Below are 19,220 nucleotides of genomic sequence, written 5' to 3'. Positions count from 1 at the left end.
ATCCCAGGCAAGGTGACAATTTCATTTCCAGATGTGGAATTACTTCTTGTTTCATTATGAATCAGTGACCTGATGAGAGTTGTAGTTCCACAACACTCCAGACCCTGGTGCAGCTGAAACAAGGGCACTTGTGACAAATGTCACATTCCTGAGTGACATCACTCAGGATCGAATGAGTAACCCCCCTTTGATGCCTTCCCACTCCCTCCAGTATTATTTATAGCCCAGGCACTGGGCTCTCTGGATTGATGCAGGGGCACACCCAGCACAGCAGCGTCATGGGGCGTCCATCCTGTTAAAGGGAAACTTATATCCTCCCCAGCTCCCCAGCTAACCTCAGATAACTCAGTGTGGACACAGGACACATACACTACACCACTGCCTGCAGCTGTTGCACCACAGGGGAGGCAACCACTCACCCCCAGGCTGACACTCAGTAAGTACTGGATCTACTGGGCACTGATACAGATGTAGTAGACTTCTGTTCCATGTGTCATCTGCAAGAAACAGCTGAATAACACAGCCAGCTCTGCTACATCTGTTCCTCCTGTTTTCCTACTTTAGTGGCTGATTGAGGTTTTTTTGTATTGAGCTGACATTGACAATGCAGCTGAGCCGAATATGTTCTTCAACTGTTTCTAGTGTGCACCATGATACAAAATGAATTACTACAAATGACAAACTCAGCTCTGCTACATCCCTAATTCAGTATATTTATATTGAACCAATATTGTCAAATATTACAATGCAACAGAGCTGTATGTGTTATTTAACTCTTTCTATGGTGCACTATATCACAAGTTACTGCAAATGACAAACTCAGCTCTGCTACACCCCTACTTCAGTATAATAATTATGAGTTGTTTTTTAGTATTGAACCAATATTGTCAAATATTACAATGCAGCAGAGCAGAATGTGTTCTACAACTGTTTCTATTCTGCACCATACAACAAAGTGAGTTACTACAAATGACAAACTCGGCTCTCCTGCATCTCTATTTCATTGTAACATTTATGAAGTATTTTCTTAGTATCAAAACCAATATTGTCAAATATTACAATGTAGCAGAGCTGAATGTGCTATTGAACTGTCTCTGGTGCACTCTACCACAAAGTGAGTTACTACAAATGACAAACTCAGCTCTGCTACATCCCTACTTCAGTATATTTATGAGGTGTTTTTTTGTTTAGTATTGAACCATTATTGTCAAATATTACAGTGTAGCATAGCTGTATGTGTTATTTAATTATTTCTATTGTGCATTATACCACAAATTAAGTTACTGCAAATGACAAACTCAGCTTTGCTGCATCCCTACGTCAGTATAATAATTATGACTTTGGTGGGTTTTTTTTAGTATTGAACCAATATTGTCAAATATTACAATGTAGCAGAGCCATATGTGTTATTGAACTTTTTCTGCTGCGGAAAGAGTCATATGAGGTTATTTATTTAAGTGAGCAGTTCAGCTCTGCTACATCTGTATATATAGATGTATGCAATATGTCGTTTTACAACACAAGAGTTGTGGACTGTCTCTATGAATTGGTGCTGGTGGTTACTACTACATGCATCTGCCATGTCAGGATCCCATTGCTGGAAATCCTGATGCCTCCATGGGTGTTGCCTTGGCTCATCCTACATTGCAGATAGCAGGACTCACACCCAACTCTCACTTCTCCTCCTTACAGTTACACAGTCCTGTCATTCTAGCTGGTTAAAGAATTACCACAGTGTTGTATATTTCATGTATGTCATATACAGCTCATATACAGCACTGCTATATATATATATATATATACATATATATATATATATATATATATATATATATATATATATAAAGCATTGTGAAAAAAATAACCAAAAACAAATCACTTTTGCCTCTCGACCTTTTTTTGCAATTTTTATACATTTTTTTACATTTATTTACACTTTTATTAAGACTTTTATGAATAGAAGGCCGCATTTTCCACAAAAATATTCACTAAAATCCCATTTATATCGTGATAATAAATATCGGGATCATAGTAAAAACGTAAAATAAACATTTTCGTTCCAAATTTTTCACGATACGAACTTGCCCTCGAAATGATGAAATTTCCAAATCCCCCCCCCCCCCCCTCTTAAGGTTCTCAGCAGCAGGAAAAACTCTGTATCTTTTCAGAAACCCAGACTCGCTCAAGTTGGATGAAACCTAATTCTCCTATTCTTATTAAACACATATGTCAGCCATTTAAAAGGAAAAAAAAAAAAAAAGAAAAAATTCTCCTGCTTCATGGAAGATCTTGGAAACAGATGTGGAGAATTTGGAATTCTGGGTGTATGCAAAAAAAAAAAAAAAAAAAAAGACTTAACTGTTTAGTATCCAAATAGTTGTTGCATATACAGGAATAGTGGTCGATATATGAAAATTCGACTTTTGGGACCTTCTTTTTGATTTTTTGTTTCTTTAGAATTTCACTATGATTATTTTTAAGAAATTATAAGGTAAGGGTCATGTTGATCATGTTTGTGATGTTGGTTTGTGTTCAGCTTTTAGATGGGTAGAATTTTATTTTCTGCTTGAAATTGCAGTTATCCTCCAATTATAATAGTGGGGAGTGATGCTTTGGCTCCCCCTCCTGGCCAGTGGGTGTATAGACACAGATTGACACACCCAGACTCTCAGGCTGAGCGTTCACTCTGAAAGTTGTTGCTGTAGGGAACAGACTCACTCAGGGTCTAAACCAAACTTTTTCTCTTCCTTTAGGAATCCGAATACTTGACTGAAAATGCTTCTCTTGTTGCTCGGGATCATTATCCTCCATGTCGCTGTCCTGGTTCTGTTGTTCGTCTCTACAATCGTCAGCGTAAGTACTTCGCATTTTTCCTTGAAGCATATGTGCCCATATATGTACCACGCATTCTGTTAATTACATCAACTGGGTCATATTTTGCCAAATTTTTCATATTTTTGGATGTTGTTCGACCTCAATTTTATATGTTTTCATTGTTTTTTTTAATTTTTTTTCTAAATATTTTTCACTTTTTTATACTCTCGTACATGTGTGTATCCGCCTGCGTGCGGTTATACGGGGTACAATACCATAAATATATTATTTATGGCCCCTCTCTGCATAAGCATAGTGGGATAATTGGGTGTAAATAATATATAGGATGCCATGGTTAGGCAGGGCGCAATCTGTTTTCCAGATGTGCTGTTCAAGGCATTTCCGTAGAGTTAATTTCTGCAACTCAATCTTGGAGGGAAAAAAAAAGTATGAATTTTTTTTTACTAGGATTCAAATTGTGAAATTTGAAACCCCCCCCCCCCCAAAAAAAAAAAATGCGTGGAGGTGGAGGGGATACGCAGCTGGAGGCAATGAAAAAAACCTCCCTCCATTTATAAAGCTTGTGAATGTGATTCAATGTTGGATCCAATTACAAAAATAAACAATCTAATGGAGTAAAAATTTAGAAAAATTGGGAAAAAAATATTGAAAAACTTTGAAAAATTGCATTCTAACTCGGAAGTAAAAACATATTTCAGATGGTATAAAATAAAGTTATAAGCATGAAATAACGCAGAAATATACATGTATAGAGAGTCTAGGCTGTTTTAACAGAGCCCTCTAGTTGGGTATAAACGTGGTTAAAGCGGCGACGCAACGCAGTTCACACTATGTTTTTCAAATCTCAGAGCTTGAGGGGTTAACGACCATTGAGACAATGCTGACAGAGTGTTTCCTTACTGGAGTCTTTGGTATTTTAGAGATTACGTACTCCAAAAACATACACATGAGCGTACGCTGTCTGGCAGGCAGTATGCGCTTGGTTTATAAACAGCCCCAAGCTCTTTTGCCTGTATTGTTCTGCCAATTTCTACTTGTTTACTTTCTGTAATGATGGATCGGGGGATTGGGAAAGGAAAAAAAAAAGATTGGTTACTTATTCATGAGTTGTTTTTAGAATGGAAACTATAAAATATTTTTTTTATTTATTTATTTATTTTTTACTTTTTTTATTTCTTTTTTTACAAAATTATTGATTATGTTTTATTTTGCAATATTAATTGTCTGTAAAGGTTTGCCTTCAGATTGTTATATCTTTTGGCTTCAAGGTTATTAATTGGAAGAATGTGTAGTAAATTGACCACATTTTTTAAGCTTAAGTGGGGGCAGAGCTACCTAAGACAGGGACCAATCATCTATTATGTTTGACAAACATAGTACCGTTATATATGGGAGTTGTACCTTTTTATTACATAGAATGTCTTTTGTCATTATTTTATATATTTACAATATACTTGCACATACTAGAAACAGTTTAAAAAGATTCTACATACTCTGAAGTCCACGCCCACGAGGGTCCAATATTTGTTTCAATTGGACTCTTTTTGCCAATGTTTCTGTTTCTCGGTATAAGTATTGGAAATAAGAAAGACTGTGCCAAATGTCACGCCTACACTTAGTGACACGCCTACGCTTAGTGACTCGCCTACGCTTAGTGACACGCCTACACTTAGTGACACGCCTACGCTTAGTGACTCGCCTACGCTTAGTGACTCGCCTACGCTTAGTGACACGCCCATGCTTAGTGGCTTACCTACGCTTAGAGATTCGCCTACGTTTAGTGACACACCTACGCTTTGTGACTCCCCATGCCCATTGACACACCCATGCTTAGTGACAAATGTTGTAGGTAGTATATGCAAGAAAAGGGGGTCATGGTGTTTTCGTCAGCACCCCAAATAGCTATATTCCTTGGTAGGTCCTCCAAATTTGAGCAGAGTCGTTATGGCTATTATAAAAGGCCCATATATTTGCATTTTTATTCTAATACTTTGGACTTTTTTCTTTCTTCACCAGAGTTGGCTTGTAAGCAATGGTTACTCTTCGGATTTGTGGCAGAATTGCAGCGAAGGAGCCAGCAGTACCTGGAACTGCCTTTCCTCCTCCAACAATGGTGAGTAGCTCGATGACATTGCTTTAGAGGTAGAGTGGATTTACACTCGGTACCTTACCAAATTCCCCAAAAAATCATATTATTAACAATAACAAAGCAGTAATGGATGAGAAGTAGCAGCGCCAGACCACCCAGTCATAAATCACTTGGGAGGCCATTTCTCTGTCCTTTCAGACACAAAAATAGGCCGCCTGTTACCTGCATAAAAATAGAAGTGGTATAGTCCAGGCTTTCTTGAATTTCATATTGGCTGAAAACCCCACAACATATTTGCAGCTCAATTCAAGGTTGGGTTATGGAAATGTGCTTGCTCATAACACCCACTGGTGGTGTATACTAGCAATGCATGTAATGTTACTTATGGATGGGACCCCGCAATATCTATGCGGTGCAGGTGCAACTGTGTTACAAAAAAAACTACTTTCCTAAAGTTTATTGCATCCCACAACTTGATGGAAATTTACTCGGGGGTTATTTGGCAGCGGATCAGGTATGGATTGCAATAGATCTACAGACATGGAGACAATAAAGTCCATTGTTCTTCACAATTATATTCAAAATTAATTTCTGGTAGATAATAAGATAGGAGATTCTTGGGGCAAACCTTTTACTATACAGATTGTTTACAAGGAGCACATGCTACAAAGAAAAAAATCAAATCATTCTTTATAGGATGATAATAGGAAAGAACCACAAAGGGAAATTCGAATCAAGGAAACATGCTAGGTCTGTGAACGATATAGGGAGAAACCATTAATGGTAGGGGGTTGTGGAATGCTATATGGAGAAACCAAATCTTGTAGGGAGTACTGTGTGGAGTAATCATGGCGTTATGGAATGATATGAGGGTACAGTTTACTGTGGGCGTGATTGGAATGTTCTATAGAAAATACCAATTATTGTAGGGGGGATCTGGAATGTTATATAGCAGTACCATTATATGCAAGGATATCTACAGAAAGTACCATGTAATAAAGGGAGATCCGAAATGCTATATATGAGGTATCATATAATGAAGAGGGATATGGAATGTTATATAGAAGTACCTGATTATTTAGGGAGATCTGGAATATTATATAGAAGTACCATATAATATTGAACGATCCAGAATGTTATATAGAAGTACCATATAATGCAGAGGGATATGGAATGCTATATAGAAGAACCATATAATGCAGAGGGATATGGAATGTTATATAGAAGTACCATATTATGCAGAGGGATATGGAATGCTATATAGAAGAACCATATAATGCAGAGGGATATGGAATGTTATATAGAAGTACCATATTATGCAGAGGGATATGGAATTCTATATAGAAGTACCATATAATGCAGAGGGATGTGGAATGTTATATAGAAGTACCATATAATGCACAGGGATATGGAATGCTATATAGAAGTACCATATAATGCAGAGGGATATGGAATGCTATATAGAAGTACCATATAATGCAGAGGGATATGGAATGCTATATAGAAGTACCATATAATGCAGAGGGATATGGAATGCTATATAGAAGTACCATATAATGCAGAGGGATATGGAATGCTATATAGAAGTACCATATAATGCAGAGGGATATGGAATGTTATATAGAAGTACCATATTATGCAGAGGGATATGGAATTCTATATAGAAGTACCATATAATGCAGAGGGATATGGAATGTTATATAGAAGTACCATATAATGCAGAGGGATATGGAATGTTATATAGAAGTACCATATAATGCAGAGGGATATGGAATGTTATATAGAAGTACCATATAATGCAGAGGGATATGGAATGTTATATAGAAGTACCATATAATGCAGAGGGATATGGAATGTTATATAGAAGTACCATATTATGCAGAGGGATATGGAATGCTATATAGAAGAACCATATAATGCAGAGGGATATGGAATGCTATATAGAAGTACCATATAATGCAGAGAGATATGGAATGCTATATAGAAGTACCATATAATGCAGAGGGATATGGAATGTTATATAGAAGTACCATATTATGCAGAGGGATATGGAATTCTATATAGAAGTACCATATAATGCAGAGGGATATGGAATGTTATATAGAAGTACAATATAATGCAGAGGGATATGGAATGCTATATAGAAGAACCATATAATGCAGAGGGATATGGAATGCTATATAGAAGTACCATATAATGCAGAGGGATATGGAATGCTATATAGAAGTATGATATAATGCAGAGGGATATGGAATGCTATATAGAAGAACCATATAATGCAGAGGGATATGGAATTCTATATAGAAGTACCATATAATGCAGAGGGATATGGAATGTTATATAGAAGTACCATATAATGCAGAGGGATATGGGATGCTATATAGAAGAACCATATAATGCAGAGGGATATGGAATTCTATATAGAAGTACCATATAATGCAGAGGGATATGGAATGCTATATAGAAGTACCATATAATGCAGAGGGATATGGAATGCTATATAGAAGAACCATATAATGCAGAGGGATATGGAATTCTATATAGAAGTACCATATAATGCAGAGGGATATGGAATGCTATATAGAAGAACCATATAATGCAGAGGGATATGGAATGCTATATAGAAGAACCATATATTGCAGAGGGATATGGAATGCTATATAGAAGTACCATATAATGCAGAGGGATATGGAATGCTTTATAGAAGTATGATATAATGTAGGGGGATTTGGAATGTTACCATATAATGTAGGGGGATCTGGATGTTATATAGAAGTACCACATAATGTAGGGGGATCTGGATGTTATATAGAAGTACCATATAATGTAGGTGGATCCAGAATGTTATATAGAAGTACCATATAATGTAGGTGGATCTGGAATGTTACTATATAATGTAGGGGGATCTGGAATGTTACCATATAATGTAGGGGGATCTGGATGTTATATAGAAGTACCATATAATGTAGGTGGATCCAGAATGTTATATAGAAGTACCATATAATGCAGGGGGATCTGGAATGTTACCCTATAATGTAGGGGATCTGGAATGTTATATATAAGTACCATATAATGCAGGGGGATCTGGAATGTTACCATATAATGTAGGGGGATCTGGAATGGTATATAGAAGTACCATATACAGTGGGTATGGAAAGTATTCAGACCCCTTTAAATTTTTCACTTTTTAAATGTTTCATTGCAGCCATTTGTTAAATTCTAAAAAGTTCATTTTTTTCTCATTAAAGTACATTCTGCACCCCATCTTGACTGAAAAAAACAGAAATGTAAACATTTTTGCAAATTTATTAAAAAAGAAAAACTGAAATATCACATGGTCATAAGTATTCAGACCCTTTGCTCAGACACTCATATTTAAGTCACATGCTGGCCATTTCCTTGTGATCCTCCTTGAGATGGTTCTACTCCTTCATTGGAGTCCTGCTGTGTTTAATTAAATTGATAGGACTTGATTTGAAAAGGCACACACCTGTCTATATAAGACCTCACAGCTCACAGTGCATGTCAGACCAAATGAGAATCATGAGCTCAAAGGAACTGCCCAAGGAGCTCAGAGACAGAATTGTGGCAAGGCACAGAAGTGGCCAAGGTTATAAAAGAATTTCTGCATTACTCAAGGTTCCTAAGAGCACAGTGGCCTCCATAATCCTTAAATGAAAGAAGTTTGGGACTACCAGAAGTCTTCCTAGACCTGGCTGTCCAGCCAAACTGAGCAATCGTGGGAGAAGAGCCTTGGTGAGAGAGGTAAAGAAGAACCCCAAGATCACTGTGGCTGAGTTCCAGAGATGCAGCAGGGAGATGGGAGAAATTTTCACAAAGTCAACTATCACTGCAGCCCTCCACCAATCGGGCCTTTATGGCAGAGTGGCCCGACGGAAGCCTTTCCACAGTGCTCTGGACCTCAGACTTGGCCGAAGGTTCACCTTCCAACAAGACAATGACTCTAAACACACAGCTAAAATAACAAAAGAGTGGCTTCAGAACAACTGTGACCATTCTTGACTGGCCCAGCCAGAGCCCTGACCTAAACCCAATTGAGCATCTCTGGAGAGACCTGAAAATGGCTGTCCACCAACGTTCACCATCCAACCTGACGGAACTGGAGAGGATCTGCAAGGATGAATGGCAGAGGATCCCTGAATCCCGGTGTGAAAAACTTGTTGCATCATTCTCAAGAAGACTCATGGCTGTGCTAGCTCAAAAGGGTACTTCTACTCAATACTGAGCAAAGGGTCTGTATACTTATGACCATGTGATATTTCAGTTTTTCTTTTTTTAATAAATTTGCAAAAATTTCTACATTTCTGTTTTTTTTCAGTCAGGATGGGGTGCAGAGTGTACTTTAATGAGCAAAAAAATGAACTTTTAAGAATTTACCAAATGGCTGCAATGAAACAAAGAGTGAAAAATGTAAAGGGGTCTGAATACTTTCCGTATCCACTGTAATCTAAGGGATCTGGAATGTTATATAGAAGTACCATATAAAGCAGAGGGATCTGGAATACTATATAGAAGTACCATATAATGTAGGGGGATCTGCAATGTTGTTATATAGAAGTACCATATTAGGCGGGGGATCTGGAATGGTGTATAGAAGTACCATATAATGTAGGGGATCCGGAATATTATATAGAAGTACCATATAATGTAGAGGATCTGGAATATTATATAGAAGTACCATATAATGTAAGGGATCTGGAATGTTATAGAGAAGTACCATATAATGCAGAGGGATCTGGAATACTATATAGAATTACCATATAATGTAGGGGGATCTAGAATGTTATATAGAAGTCTCATATAATGTAGGGGGATCCGCAATGTTATATAGAAGTACCATATAATGTAGGGGGATCCAGAATGTTATATAGAAGTACCATATAATGCAGAAGGATCTGGAATCTGTTGAAGTGACTAGGGTTGTTCTGCAATACCACACTTGATCTGTGCACAGGGGTGGCGCTGTGTTTGTAAATAGTCTTCTAATCCCCGACAACTCATTTAAACAGCGCAAAGAAATGTCTGCTTTAAGACCCATCTTATCCTTCAGTAAATGGATTATATTTTACAAAGTACTCTCCATGAATTGGCTAGAGGAAGGACTCATATTTTGCATGTGTAATGTACAAGTTCCTGTAATCCTGGATAGTAAATTATTCAATACCGGCATTCCCGTTGTTTTCTTATTGGACCATTGACATAAAAGCTTTACGTTTTATTGAACGTCTCTACTGTGGCAGGCCGGTGGATACATCGAGGCAGCGCTCGGTAGAGAAATGGTTCGTCTCGTAGAGATCCTGCTTAATGTACATTTTTGAAATATCTGATTAATAATGCAGGAAGGGACGGGGGATGGCTTTTAGTCAATAGATCTCTCCGTCAGGCTGGTTATATGGATAATACACAGCTAAACTGTAAAAAAAAAAAAAAAAAAAAGGTAACTAAATGTAACAAAGAGAAATAACTAAGTCCGGCTGAGTTGGAGCAGTCATAGTGATCAGATTTTTCTAAAAAGTAATAAAGCAGTGATGTAATAAGTACAAGAAAACAAAAAGAAAATGCAAAATTTTATATATATGCCTTATTCTTTTGTATGGATTTGTCCCCTAACATAAATTCCAGAGCAGACCCCCTAACCTAATATCGACCCAAGACCACTTACCGTACATGAGCCTTCTGGGATTGAAAAAAAGGCCATTTTTTCCAAAACAGCTGTCGACAGTTTGTGTCTGTTAGTTCAGCGCACTTACGTTAAAGTGAATGGAGCCGAACTGTAATACCACACACAACCTGTACACAAGTGTGGCACTGTCTTGAGAAGAAAGCAGCGTTTTTCCTAATCCTGGACAACCTCTTTATATAGAACCCAAACCCCCTAGATAAAGATTCCAGAGAAGACCCTCTATGTAAATACAGATGACGGGTTAAATACAGACCACCCTAAACTAACGTAGACCCAAGACCAAACCCTCTTAAGTAATTGCAAACTGACAAGACCCCTTAAACTAGTATAGACCTCTACCTCCTAAATTAAAACAGACCCCAGATCAAACCACCCCAACATCAATACAGATTGTAGGCCTTTTTTTGGGAGCTTACAAGGTCGAACAGGAAATAATAGATCAGATGCCATACTGTATATAAAAGATCCGCAAGACTCTGGTCCAGCAGACACATTGGTAGTCCAGGGCCACCGGACCAGAGACCTGCGAATCTCTATGTGCCAACATCTCTGGTGCCCAGTGGCATAACTTCAAGCTTCTGGGTCCCAATGCAAAATCTCCAACAGGGTCTCCAACTATCATAGGTTTAGAATTATTATAGTCAGTTTATATGGGGTAAGGGACCTTTTGGGACCCCTAGTCTCCAGGGCCGATAGTCAGTTCGTTTGGGGCAAAGGGACCTTTTGATCCCCCTGGTCTCCAGGGCCGGGTGTGATTGAAACCCCTGCACCTATTATAGTTACACCCCTTCTGAATAGTAGTGCACCAGGCTTACTAATTGGTTAGAAGGTTGTGGTCCGGTGGCCATGGTCTAGTGATGTGGCCACTGGATCAAGGACCTGCTATTTTTTATCATCATCTCTATACTGTGTGCCTGTCCCGCTGTACTGCTTGCAGATTACATATAAGCGTTTGATGTTTCCTCTCCACAGAGTGGCTCCAGTCGGTCCAGGCCATGATGATTCTCTCCATAATCTTCAGCGTCCTGTCCCTGTTTCTCTTTTTCTGCCAACTCTTCACTCTTACAAAAGGTGGACGATTCTACCTGACCGGCATCTTCCAGCTCCTTGCAGGTAAGTGGTGTCAAATGTTGGGGGGCATCAAATGTGGGGGTTATAGACCCGATGCATTGCATTGTGGGAAGCATAGTGCCTTTCATTTTTCACAATAAAATAAGATAGGGAATGGCTCTTCAGGGAATAATTCGCAGATGTGATGTCATGAGAGCTAACAGGAAATCACATCTCACTGATTTTCTGTTAGCTCTCAGTGTATCATATCTCCCCTTTATGCATTCAGAACTCTGCTGATTTTCTGTGAGCACCAAGGAAATCAACAGAGTTCTGAATGTATTAAAGGAAATCTGTCAGCAGGTTTTTGCTATGTAATCGGAGAGCAACATGATATAGAGGAAGACAGCCGGATTCCAGGGATGTGTCACCTGCCCTGCAGCTTGCTGTAGTTTCAATACAATCATTGTTTTAGCAGCATGAGATTATCACTGCTGGACTAAGTCTCACATGCACAGCAGTCAGGTTAATCTGTGTAACCACGCCCCCACCACTGATTGGCAGCTTGCTGACAGTGTACATTGAAAGCTGTCAAAGAGTGCTGTGGGCGGGTTTATACACAGCTCAGCATTCTGACTACTGTTACAGCTACAGCAGAGAAAACAGGGATTTTAGCAAAACTGCCCCAAGCAGTCCAGTTAGTGACACATCGCTGGAATCAGGCTCTCTTCCTTTATTTCATGCTGCTCTCAGATTACATACCAAAAACCTGCTGACAGATTCCCTTAAAGAGAAGATGTTATGTCTTCAAAGCTAACAAGAATGCATTATGAGAAGATGTGATGTCCTGGGAGCTAACAGAAACACTCTCTCATTATGCAATTAGAACTCTGCTGATTTTCTGTTAGCACCCAGGACATCACATTTCCTCCTAATACATGAAGAGTTTACAGTGCAGCTCTGGATGTGTAAACTATAGAGACCTGTCCACTTTTAAGACTTTTTTTTAGGCTCCTCACCATTGGCCGGAACTGTTGATTTCCTTTGGGCGAGTATGGTATATCCATATGTATAACTCAAAGACACTACGGTTAAATAATGGATTATTATCAGACCTGCCATTGCTTTCAGCTCAGGATTTCCCAGGCCATGCCCGGCTACCATGATGCAAAATGGACAAAATGTTTCAGAGCTTATTTATAGAAATGCTGGTTACTGGAATCCATTCATCATTTCATTCAGCAGGGATGGGCCTTTAAACCCCCGGATTATCCACTTTCTATGGCGCTGCATGCTTGGTCTCTGACTCATTCCTAATAATCACAGAGGGTAACGTAATAACCGGGCACAGAGATGTGCTGCATCCTAGAGGAACTCAAGTTGTTGTTGGCTTTTTTTTTTGGGTTGCTGGCAAAACTTGACTGAGCGCACTTGCTGGCAAAACTTGACTGAGAGCACTTGCTGGCAAAACTCGACTGAGCGCACTTACTGGCAAAACTCGACTGAGCGCACTAGTACAGAAAACAAAGTTTCATGAAGTAGTCGTGTAACATTTATAAATGAATCTGCATCCAAGAGTCTGGAAATCCTTTTAATCTACAAAAGGGACAAAAATAGTTTCATGCTGGTTTGGTGTGAATTTATTTGACATCCCTCTTGATGCTGTTGATGGGTTTCCACCATGTCACTGGTTGGCATGTACCACCAAAGGAGCTTCAAATCAGGATTCCTTGCAGGAACTTGTCAATGGGGGGGTCCAGGATCATACAGTGGGATTTACACGCTCTTGCCAGTCGGCCCCTTCACAAAATGCCTCCTTAAAGGTGCCAAGCCACATAAGCCAAGCCGCAGTGTGGTATCTTGGTCCCAATCGCTGTGCCCCAAAACAGTGGCAGCCACATGTCCCCTTACTTTCTGTACAGCAGTGCCACCCATATGCCCCTTTAGCAGTACAAGCTCCTTACCTGTAGCAGCATAGAACCTGGCAATGCTCCTGGGCATGGATGTACTAATGGGCAGGCCACAGGGGTAAATGGCAATTAGAGGGAAAGGTAGAAACTAGCTTCAATTGCTATTAAACCTCTAAAAAGGGGCATTTTCATCTTTAAGAGGTTCTTCAGCTGCTGGGGTGTGTGATCTCACATGGTCGTTTTGTGATCGGAAAGGAAGAAAGGAGATTTATGTTCAACCATACATGATAACATCAACTTTTATACTGTTATTACAGTATATTGTGATATTGACGGCATTTCTGAGGTTATATAGTCGCCACCCTCTTAGTGATATTTAGCAGCGTCTGGCTGGGACGCGACATATTTTTGTCCTCCACTCACACAGTTTCTCCTTTCTTTAAATGTGGGTGGGCGGTCTGGCCACTGTAGAATCCAGTGACCTTGCCCATGAAATGCCCACTTTTTGCCTTTTCATAAACAATGCACCCATTGAGACTCTCCACCCTTGGCAGGAGCTGTAGGTGTCCTTTGGATAATTAGACAAAATGATGAATGTTGTGGAATATGCAAGGCCAAACAATGCCTCCCAAATATTTTATAGATTTTTTTTTATAGGTCATGTTAAGAATGCTCCTTAAAGGGGGAGTATTACATCTTATAAAATGACAATGTTATAACATATGTTGTACATATTTTCTTGCTGTTTAAATTGAGTTTTTTCCTATTTTTAGGGAATGATGTGGTCAAAAGTTATTGCCCTGCAAAGTCTTGTTTTATTTGTAACTTGCAGTACCATTCTTTACCAACATTTCCTACAGTAAAGAACTTCCATAGGAACACATGCAACAGCGCCACCAGTCATATAATTTTATTAATATTGTGTTAATATTGTGAACTCATACATCCAAAGCACTAATATTGTGCTTTGGATGTATGAGCTCCTCCCAGTGGCAGGTCCTCCATGAAAAATAAGTTACAATATACAGTACTTTGCAAAAGTTTTAGTCAAATGTGGAAAAAATGCTGCAAAATAAGAATAATAATCTTTAATAATAATCTTTTTATTTATATAGCGCCAACATATTCCGCAGCGCTTTACAATTCAGACAATTTACAGACATTATTGACACTGTCCCCATTGGGGCTCACAATCTACATTCCCTATCTGTATGTCTTTGGAGCTTCAAATATAGAAGTGTTAGTAATTAATTTATTTTTATCAATTAATAAAATGCAAAGTGACTGAGCAAAAGAGAAATGTAAATCCCATCAATATTTGGTGACGGCCCTTTGCCTTCATCACTTCTCGGTACTTGTCACTTGCACACAGTTTTTGAAGGAACTCGGCAGGAGGTTGTTCCAAACATTTTGGAGAACTGACCCCAGATCTTCTGTGGATGTTGCTTGTGCAGATCCTTGTGTCTCTTCATGTGATCCCAGACAGACCAAATGATGTGAGATCAGGGCTCTACGGGACCGGATCATCACTTCCATGGCTCTTCGTTCTTAATGACATTGGCTGGATGTTTGGGGTCGTTGTCTGACTGCAGAAAAAAAATGGAGCCAATCAGACGCCTCCCTGATGGTATTACACGATGGATAAGTATATGCCTGTATTTCTCAGCATTGCGGACATCGTTAATCCCAACCAAATCCCCCAACTTCATTTCCTGAAATACAGCCTCAAACTTGCAGGACCCTCCACTGAGCTTCACTGTTCCTGCAGACCCTCATTAATGTGCCACTCTCCAGCCCTGCTGGAAACAAACCTCTATTACAACTAATATTTCAGGTTCTGACTCCTCAGTCCAGACCAGCTGCGGCCACTCTTCTGCACCTCAGTTCCTATTGTGATGTGGCAGACATCCCTTTAATGGTTCAGTGTGTTTGAATGACCATGTACCTTCCCCTTTAATTGACGGGTCACATGACCATGACATCACACAGGTCCTTATGCACACAGAGGGTGTGGACACATGACTCTGACATCAGTTAAGGTCCTATCTGTGCATGTGTGCTGCAAGATATAAAAACCCTGTGTGTTCCTGTGTGGGTGTGTTCCGGTATGTAGGAGTTCCTACGTGTTGGGAGCTCCTGTGTGGGCACCGTGTGAGAGGTACGAGGCTGTTCCCTGTGTGTGGGGGGGAACACCGACCGTGTGAGGCCTGGAGTGGCCTGGGGGACTCCGGTGGAGGTGAAGCCTGGATCCCTGTGTGTGTGTGTGTGGGATGCCAGTAAGCCTCGGAGTGCCACACAAGCATCCTGAAAGGTGAAGCCTGGATATGAGTAGTATGCCAGTAAGCCTTAAAGGAAGTGACGGCTGGAACGAGGCTGTTCCCTGTGTGTGTGTGCGGGAACACCGACCGTGTGAGGCCTGGAGTGGCCTGGTGGACTCCGGTGGAGGTGAAGCCTGGATCCCTGTGTGTGTGTGTGTGGGATGCCAGTAAGCCTCGGAGTGCCACACAAGCGTCCTGGAGGGTGAAGCCTGGGTATGTGAAATACGCCAGTAAGCCTTAAGGGGTGGAGGGCTGGAGACCACGTGTGGTCAAGCCTTAGAGTCACAGTGGTGGCGGACTAAAAGCAGCTGAAAGCCGATAAAGGTAATACTCTTTATGTTATGGACATTTTCATGGACATTGTTTTATTACCTTGCGGAAGGCTGTAATTAGAGCCAAGTGGGCCGGTCGCCACTTGGGCTCGTGGACATTTTGTATGTGAAATATGGTTTATGAGGTGTAATAATCTGTGGATTATGAAACACGGCAAAGTAGTTGCTGGTGTGCAGTGATTGACGCAGCAAAGCGAGTATCCCCCAGGATAATAAGTAGCGCTGCCTTACACTATGTTTTCGTGCATAATTGAGTCACTTCTCCTTGTTGAAGTTATGGGGTTTTGACTGCAATTCTTCCATGAAGACCACTTCTAGCCAGACTCCTATGAACAGTAGATGGGTGTATCTGGAACCCTCTGGTGGCTGCCAGTTCTGAGCTGATGGCACTGCTGGACATCTGTTTTCCTAGAGAAGTCAGCATGATGTGTCTTTCATCTGCTGTACTAAGTTTCTTTGGCCGACCACTGCATCTACGGTCAACGTTGCCCATATCTTGGTGTCCTCAATACTGAGAAATACTGGCCGATACTTATCCATCATGTAATATCATCAGGACAATGACCCCAAACATAAAGTAAGAACTTGGTAAAGAAGAATAAGGAGTTCTAGAAGTGATTATCCGGCCCCCACAAAGCTCTGATCTCACATCATCTGGTCTGTCTGGGATCACATGAAGAGACAGTGATTTGCACAAGCGACCTCCACAGAAGATTGGATATTTATAATATGTTTTCTTAAAATGTCCCTTTTGTCTTACCTTAGGTCTATGTGTGGTGGCTGGAGCATCCATCTTTACCGTTCGACACACAGAATGGCATAGCAGCGCTGCCAGCTTTGGTTATGCCTATATCCTGGCATGGGTAGCCTTCCCGCTCGCCATCATCAGTGGTATCATCTATGTCATCTTGAGAAAGCGGGAATAATGATTTATACACCATCATGACTAGGAAAAACTCAATATAAAGTCTAAAGGGGATTCTGAAAACAACAAAAAAAATTTAATTGAAACCAAAAATTTAAAAAAAAATCCCCTCCCTCACCGAAAAAGAGAGAGTGCGGTGAGGGTGGGCTCCTGTGTTAATTGAAGATGTAAATAGTATCTATGGTTTAAACACCTATTTATAACACTTTTTACATATATGTACATAGTATTGTTTGCTTATTTTGACCTGTAGGCTAAAAAAAAAATTGCTAATGTCTACTACAAAAATGTTTCCAAAATTTTTTTGTAAATGGACAGCAACAATCCAAAAACATTTCAATTTGTGTGCCTTATGAAAAAACATGCCAACAGTCTTAATCCCCATTAGTGACTACCCCTTGCTCATAAAAAAAAATTGCCAATTTTTGTTCTAAAAAATCCACATGGCTTCCATGCCAGGTTCAAAATGGCCGACGCTAGAACCCGAGAGAGAGGCGTTCATAGCGCCAACGGCCATTCTGATGTTTATTCCCCAGAGCAGTTAGGTGTCTATCGGGTCCATACAAAGAGAGAGGATGAGAACCCGACTTGGAACTTATCGAAGGGGTGAAAACCGTAGCCCGGCGGTCAGTAAGCCCTAGTGGAATGGGCTATGAGGCTGGGCCAGCGACAGGGTCACATTTTCAAAATGCCATGTTACTATTGCACTGACACCAAAGTACTGTGGAAACTATCAAGGACAATCAAAATTTTTTAATTTTTCCAATTTTTTTGGGGCATTTTGAAGAAGGCAATAACGCAATGAAATGAAAAGTTTTGAGGGGTAAAAAAAAATTCTCAGTTTCTCTTTTTTTTATTTACCTTGATTGCGTTATTGTTTTCTATGGCATTTTTTTTTTATAGTTTTGCTTTATGGCCGAGCTTGAATCGACCCTACACTGCCAGCGGAGCCTGCGAGTCTTTGCAGCGCCAGAAAGTGGGAGGGACTTTACCATCCGAAAGTGTGTTTGTGTGTATATGTACCTGTGTCAAAGAAATTTAGGATGTGGAAAAAGGACAGTCTATGTATATTTTTATTTTAACCAATGTGCATGTATTATACATATAGAATTATAGCTATAAAACAAGGTAGCCAGAAATTTTACCGAACTTTACCAATTTTTTTTTGCTTCTAAAAAAAAATAAAATAAAAAAATAATAGAGAATTTTAGATAATCGACTCCTGACTGAAATTAGAGTTAGATTTACTGTGTCATTTTAACGTGGAAAAAGAAAATGTGGTGCTATGATAATTTTATTTTTTGACCATTCCTACTACTTTAACCTCTGTATTAACTGCTGACCCAGTAACGTTTCTAGTTGTTTTCATTTTCCTTTTCAGTTTTTTGTTATTTTTAGAATAAAATCATTGAAACTCTGTCTAGTTCTCTAAATTTCAGGTCTATGTGAATATTTAATAAAAAAATGGCTGCTTAGACGTCTTCTGAAGTGTTTACTGTGTGTTCTGTCATTTATCCTTTACAGAATTATTGCATATAACACCCTCCGTCTCACCAGGGCTGTGGAGTCGATGTCACGGTTGTGTCAGAGGTGACGGACAGTCGCCCTGCAGTGGGTTGCAGGAGATCTCTACGTTTGGCATTGCAGACAGTTTCTTAGATAAGAGGCTGTCTTTAGGACCGAGCGGCTACCTCTCTCTTACTAATTAGCTCACTGGTCTAGGTGTATATATACCTGGTGTGTCTGAAATGGAGTCACCGGTTATACTCATTACTACTTGTGAAGCTTAGCAGGAGCAGTACTTCGTCGTCTCTGGAGCTTGAGGCCGTGTGCTTATTTGGCGTTCATCTAAAGCTAAGCCATTTCCCCTGTTTTGTCCACCCTTGTTGTCTATAGAGCTTAGTGGAGGTTGACTAGTGCTCATCTCCTTCCATCCCTAGCCATAGCCTTACACCAGGGAGAGTAGGGCGAGGCACGCGTGCGGCGATTGCTGAGGAGGCAATATAGGGACAGGATGATAGTTGAGACAGTGTGATGCTAGACCAGACTAGGAAGTC

At 39.9% G+C, this 19,220-nt stretch overlaps 1 protein-coding gene across 2 annotated transcripts; it reads left to right on the top strand.

Annotated features, from left to right (window-relative positions):
- Positions 1-233: 233 nt before the first annotated feature.
- PMP22 (peripheral myelin protein 22) lies at positions 234-18,640 on the top strand. 2 transcript variants are annotated; one of them, XM_073682429.1, is made up of 5 exons: positions 234-436; positions 2,754-2,853; positions 4,852-4,948; positions 11,601-11,741; positions 17,004-18,640. In XM_073682429.1, the coding sequence occupies exons 2-5, from the start codon at positions 2,776-2,778 to the stop codon at positions 17,162-17,164; spliced, it is 477 nt and encodes a 158-aa protein (XP_073538530.1). In that variant the 5' UTR covers positions 234-436; positions 2,754-2,775; the 3' UTR covers positions 17,165-18,640. The 2 variants fall into 2 exon arrangements, with proteins under 2 accessions (XP_073538530.1, XP_073538531.1); XM_073682430.1 differs by lacking the exon at positions 234-436 and having other exon boundaries at positions 2,650-2,853.
- The last annotated feature ends 580 nt before the right edge of the window (positions 18,641-19,220 follow it).

Source organism: Phyllobates terribilis, unplaced genomic scaffold (genome assembly GCF_046119375.1).
Source record: "Phyllobates terribilis strain yellow unplaced genomic scaffold, ASM4611937v1 Scaffold_5__5_contigs__length_657084704, whole genome shotgun sequence".
Classification (NCBI taxonomy): domain Eukaryota; kingdom Metazoa; phylum Chordata; class Amphibia; order Anura; family Dendrobatidae; genus Phyllobates; species Phyllobates terribilis.
The sequence above is the reverse complement of the archived record's forward strand: the minus strand, read 5'-3'. Positions and strand labels throughout refer to the sequence as shown.

Bases quoted from the DNA above. Each gene is read 5' to 3' on its own strand.
- PMP22 (XM_073682429.1), top strand. From the start codon at position 2,776: ATGCTTCTCTTGTTGCTCGGGATCATTATCCTCCATGTCGCTGTCCTG. The intron at 2,854-4,851 runs GTAAGTACTTCG...TTTCTTCACCAG, and splicing joins TCGTCTCTACAATCGTCAGC to AGTTGGCTTGTAAGCAATGG. The intron at 11,742-17,003 runs GTAAGTGGTGTC...GTCTTACCTTAG, and splicing joins CATCTTCCAGCTCCTTGCAG to GTCTATGTGTGGTGGCTGGA.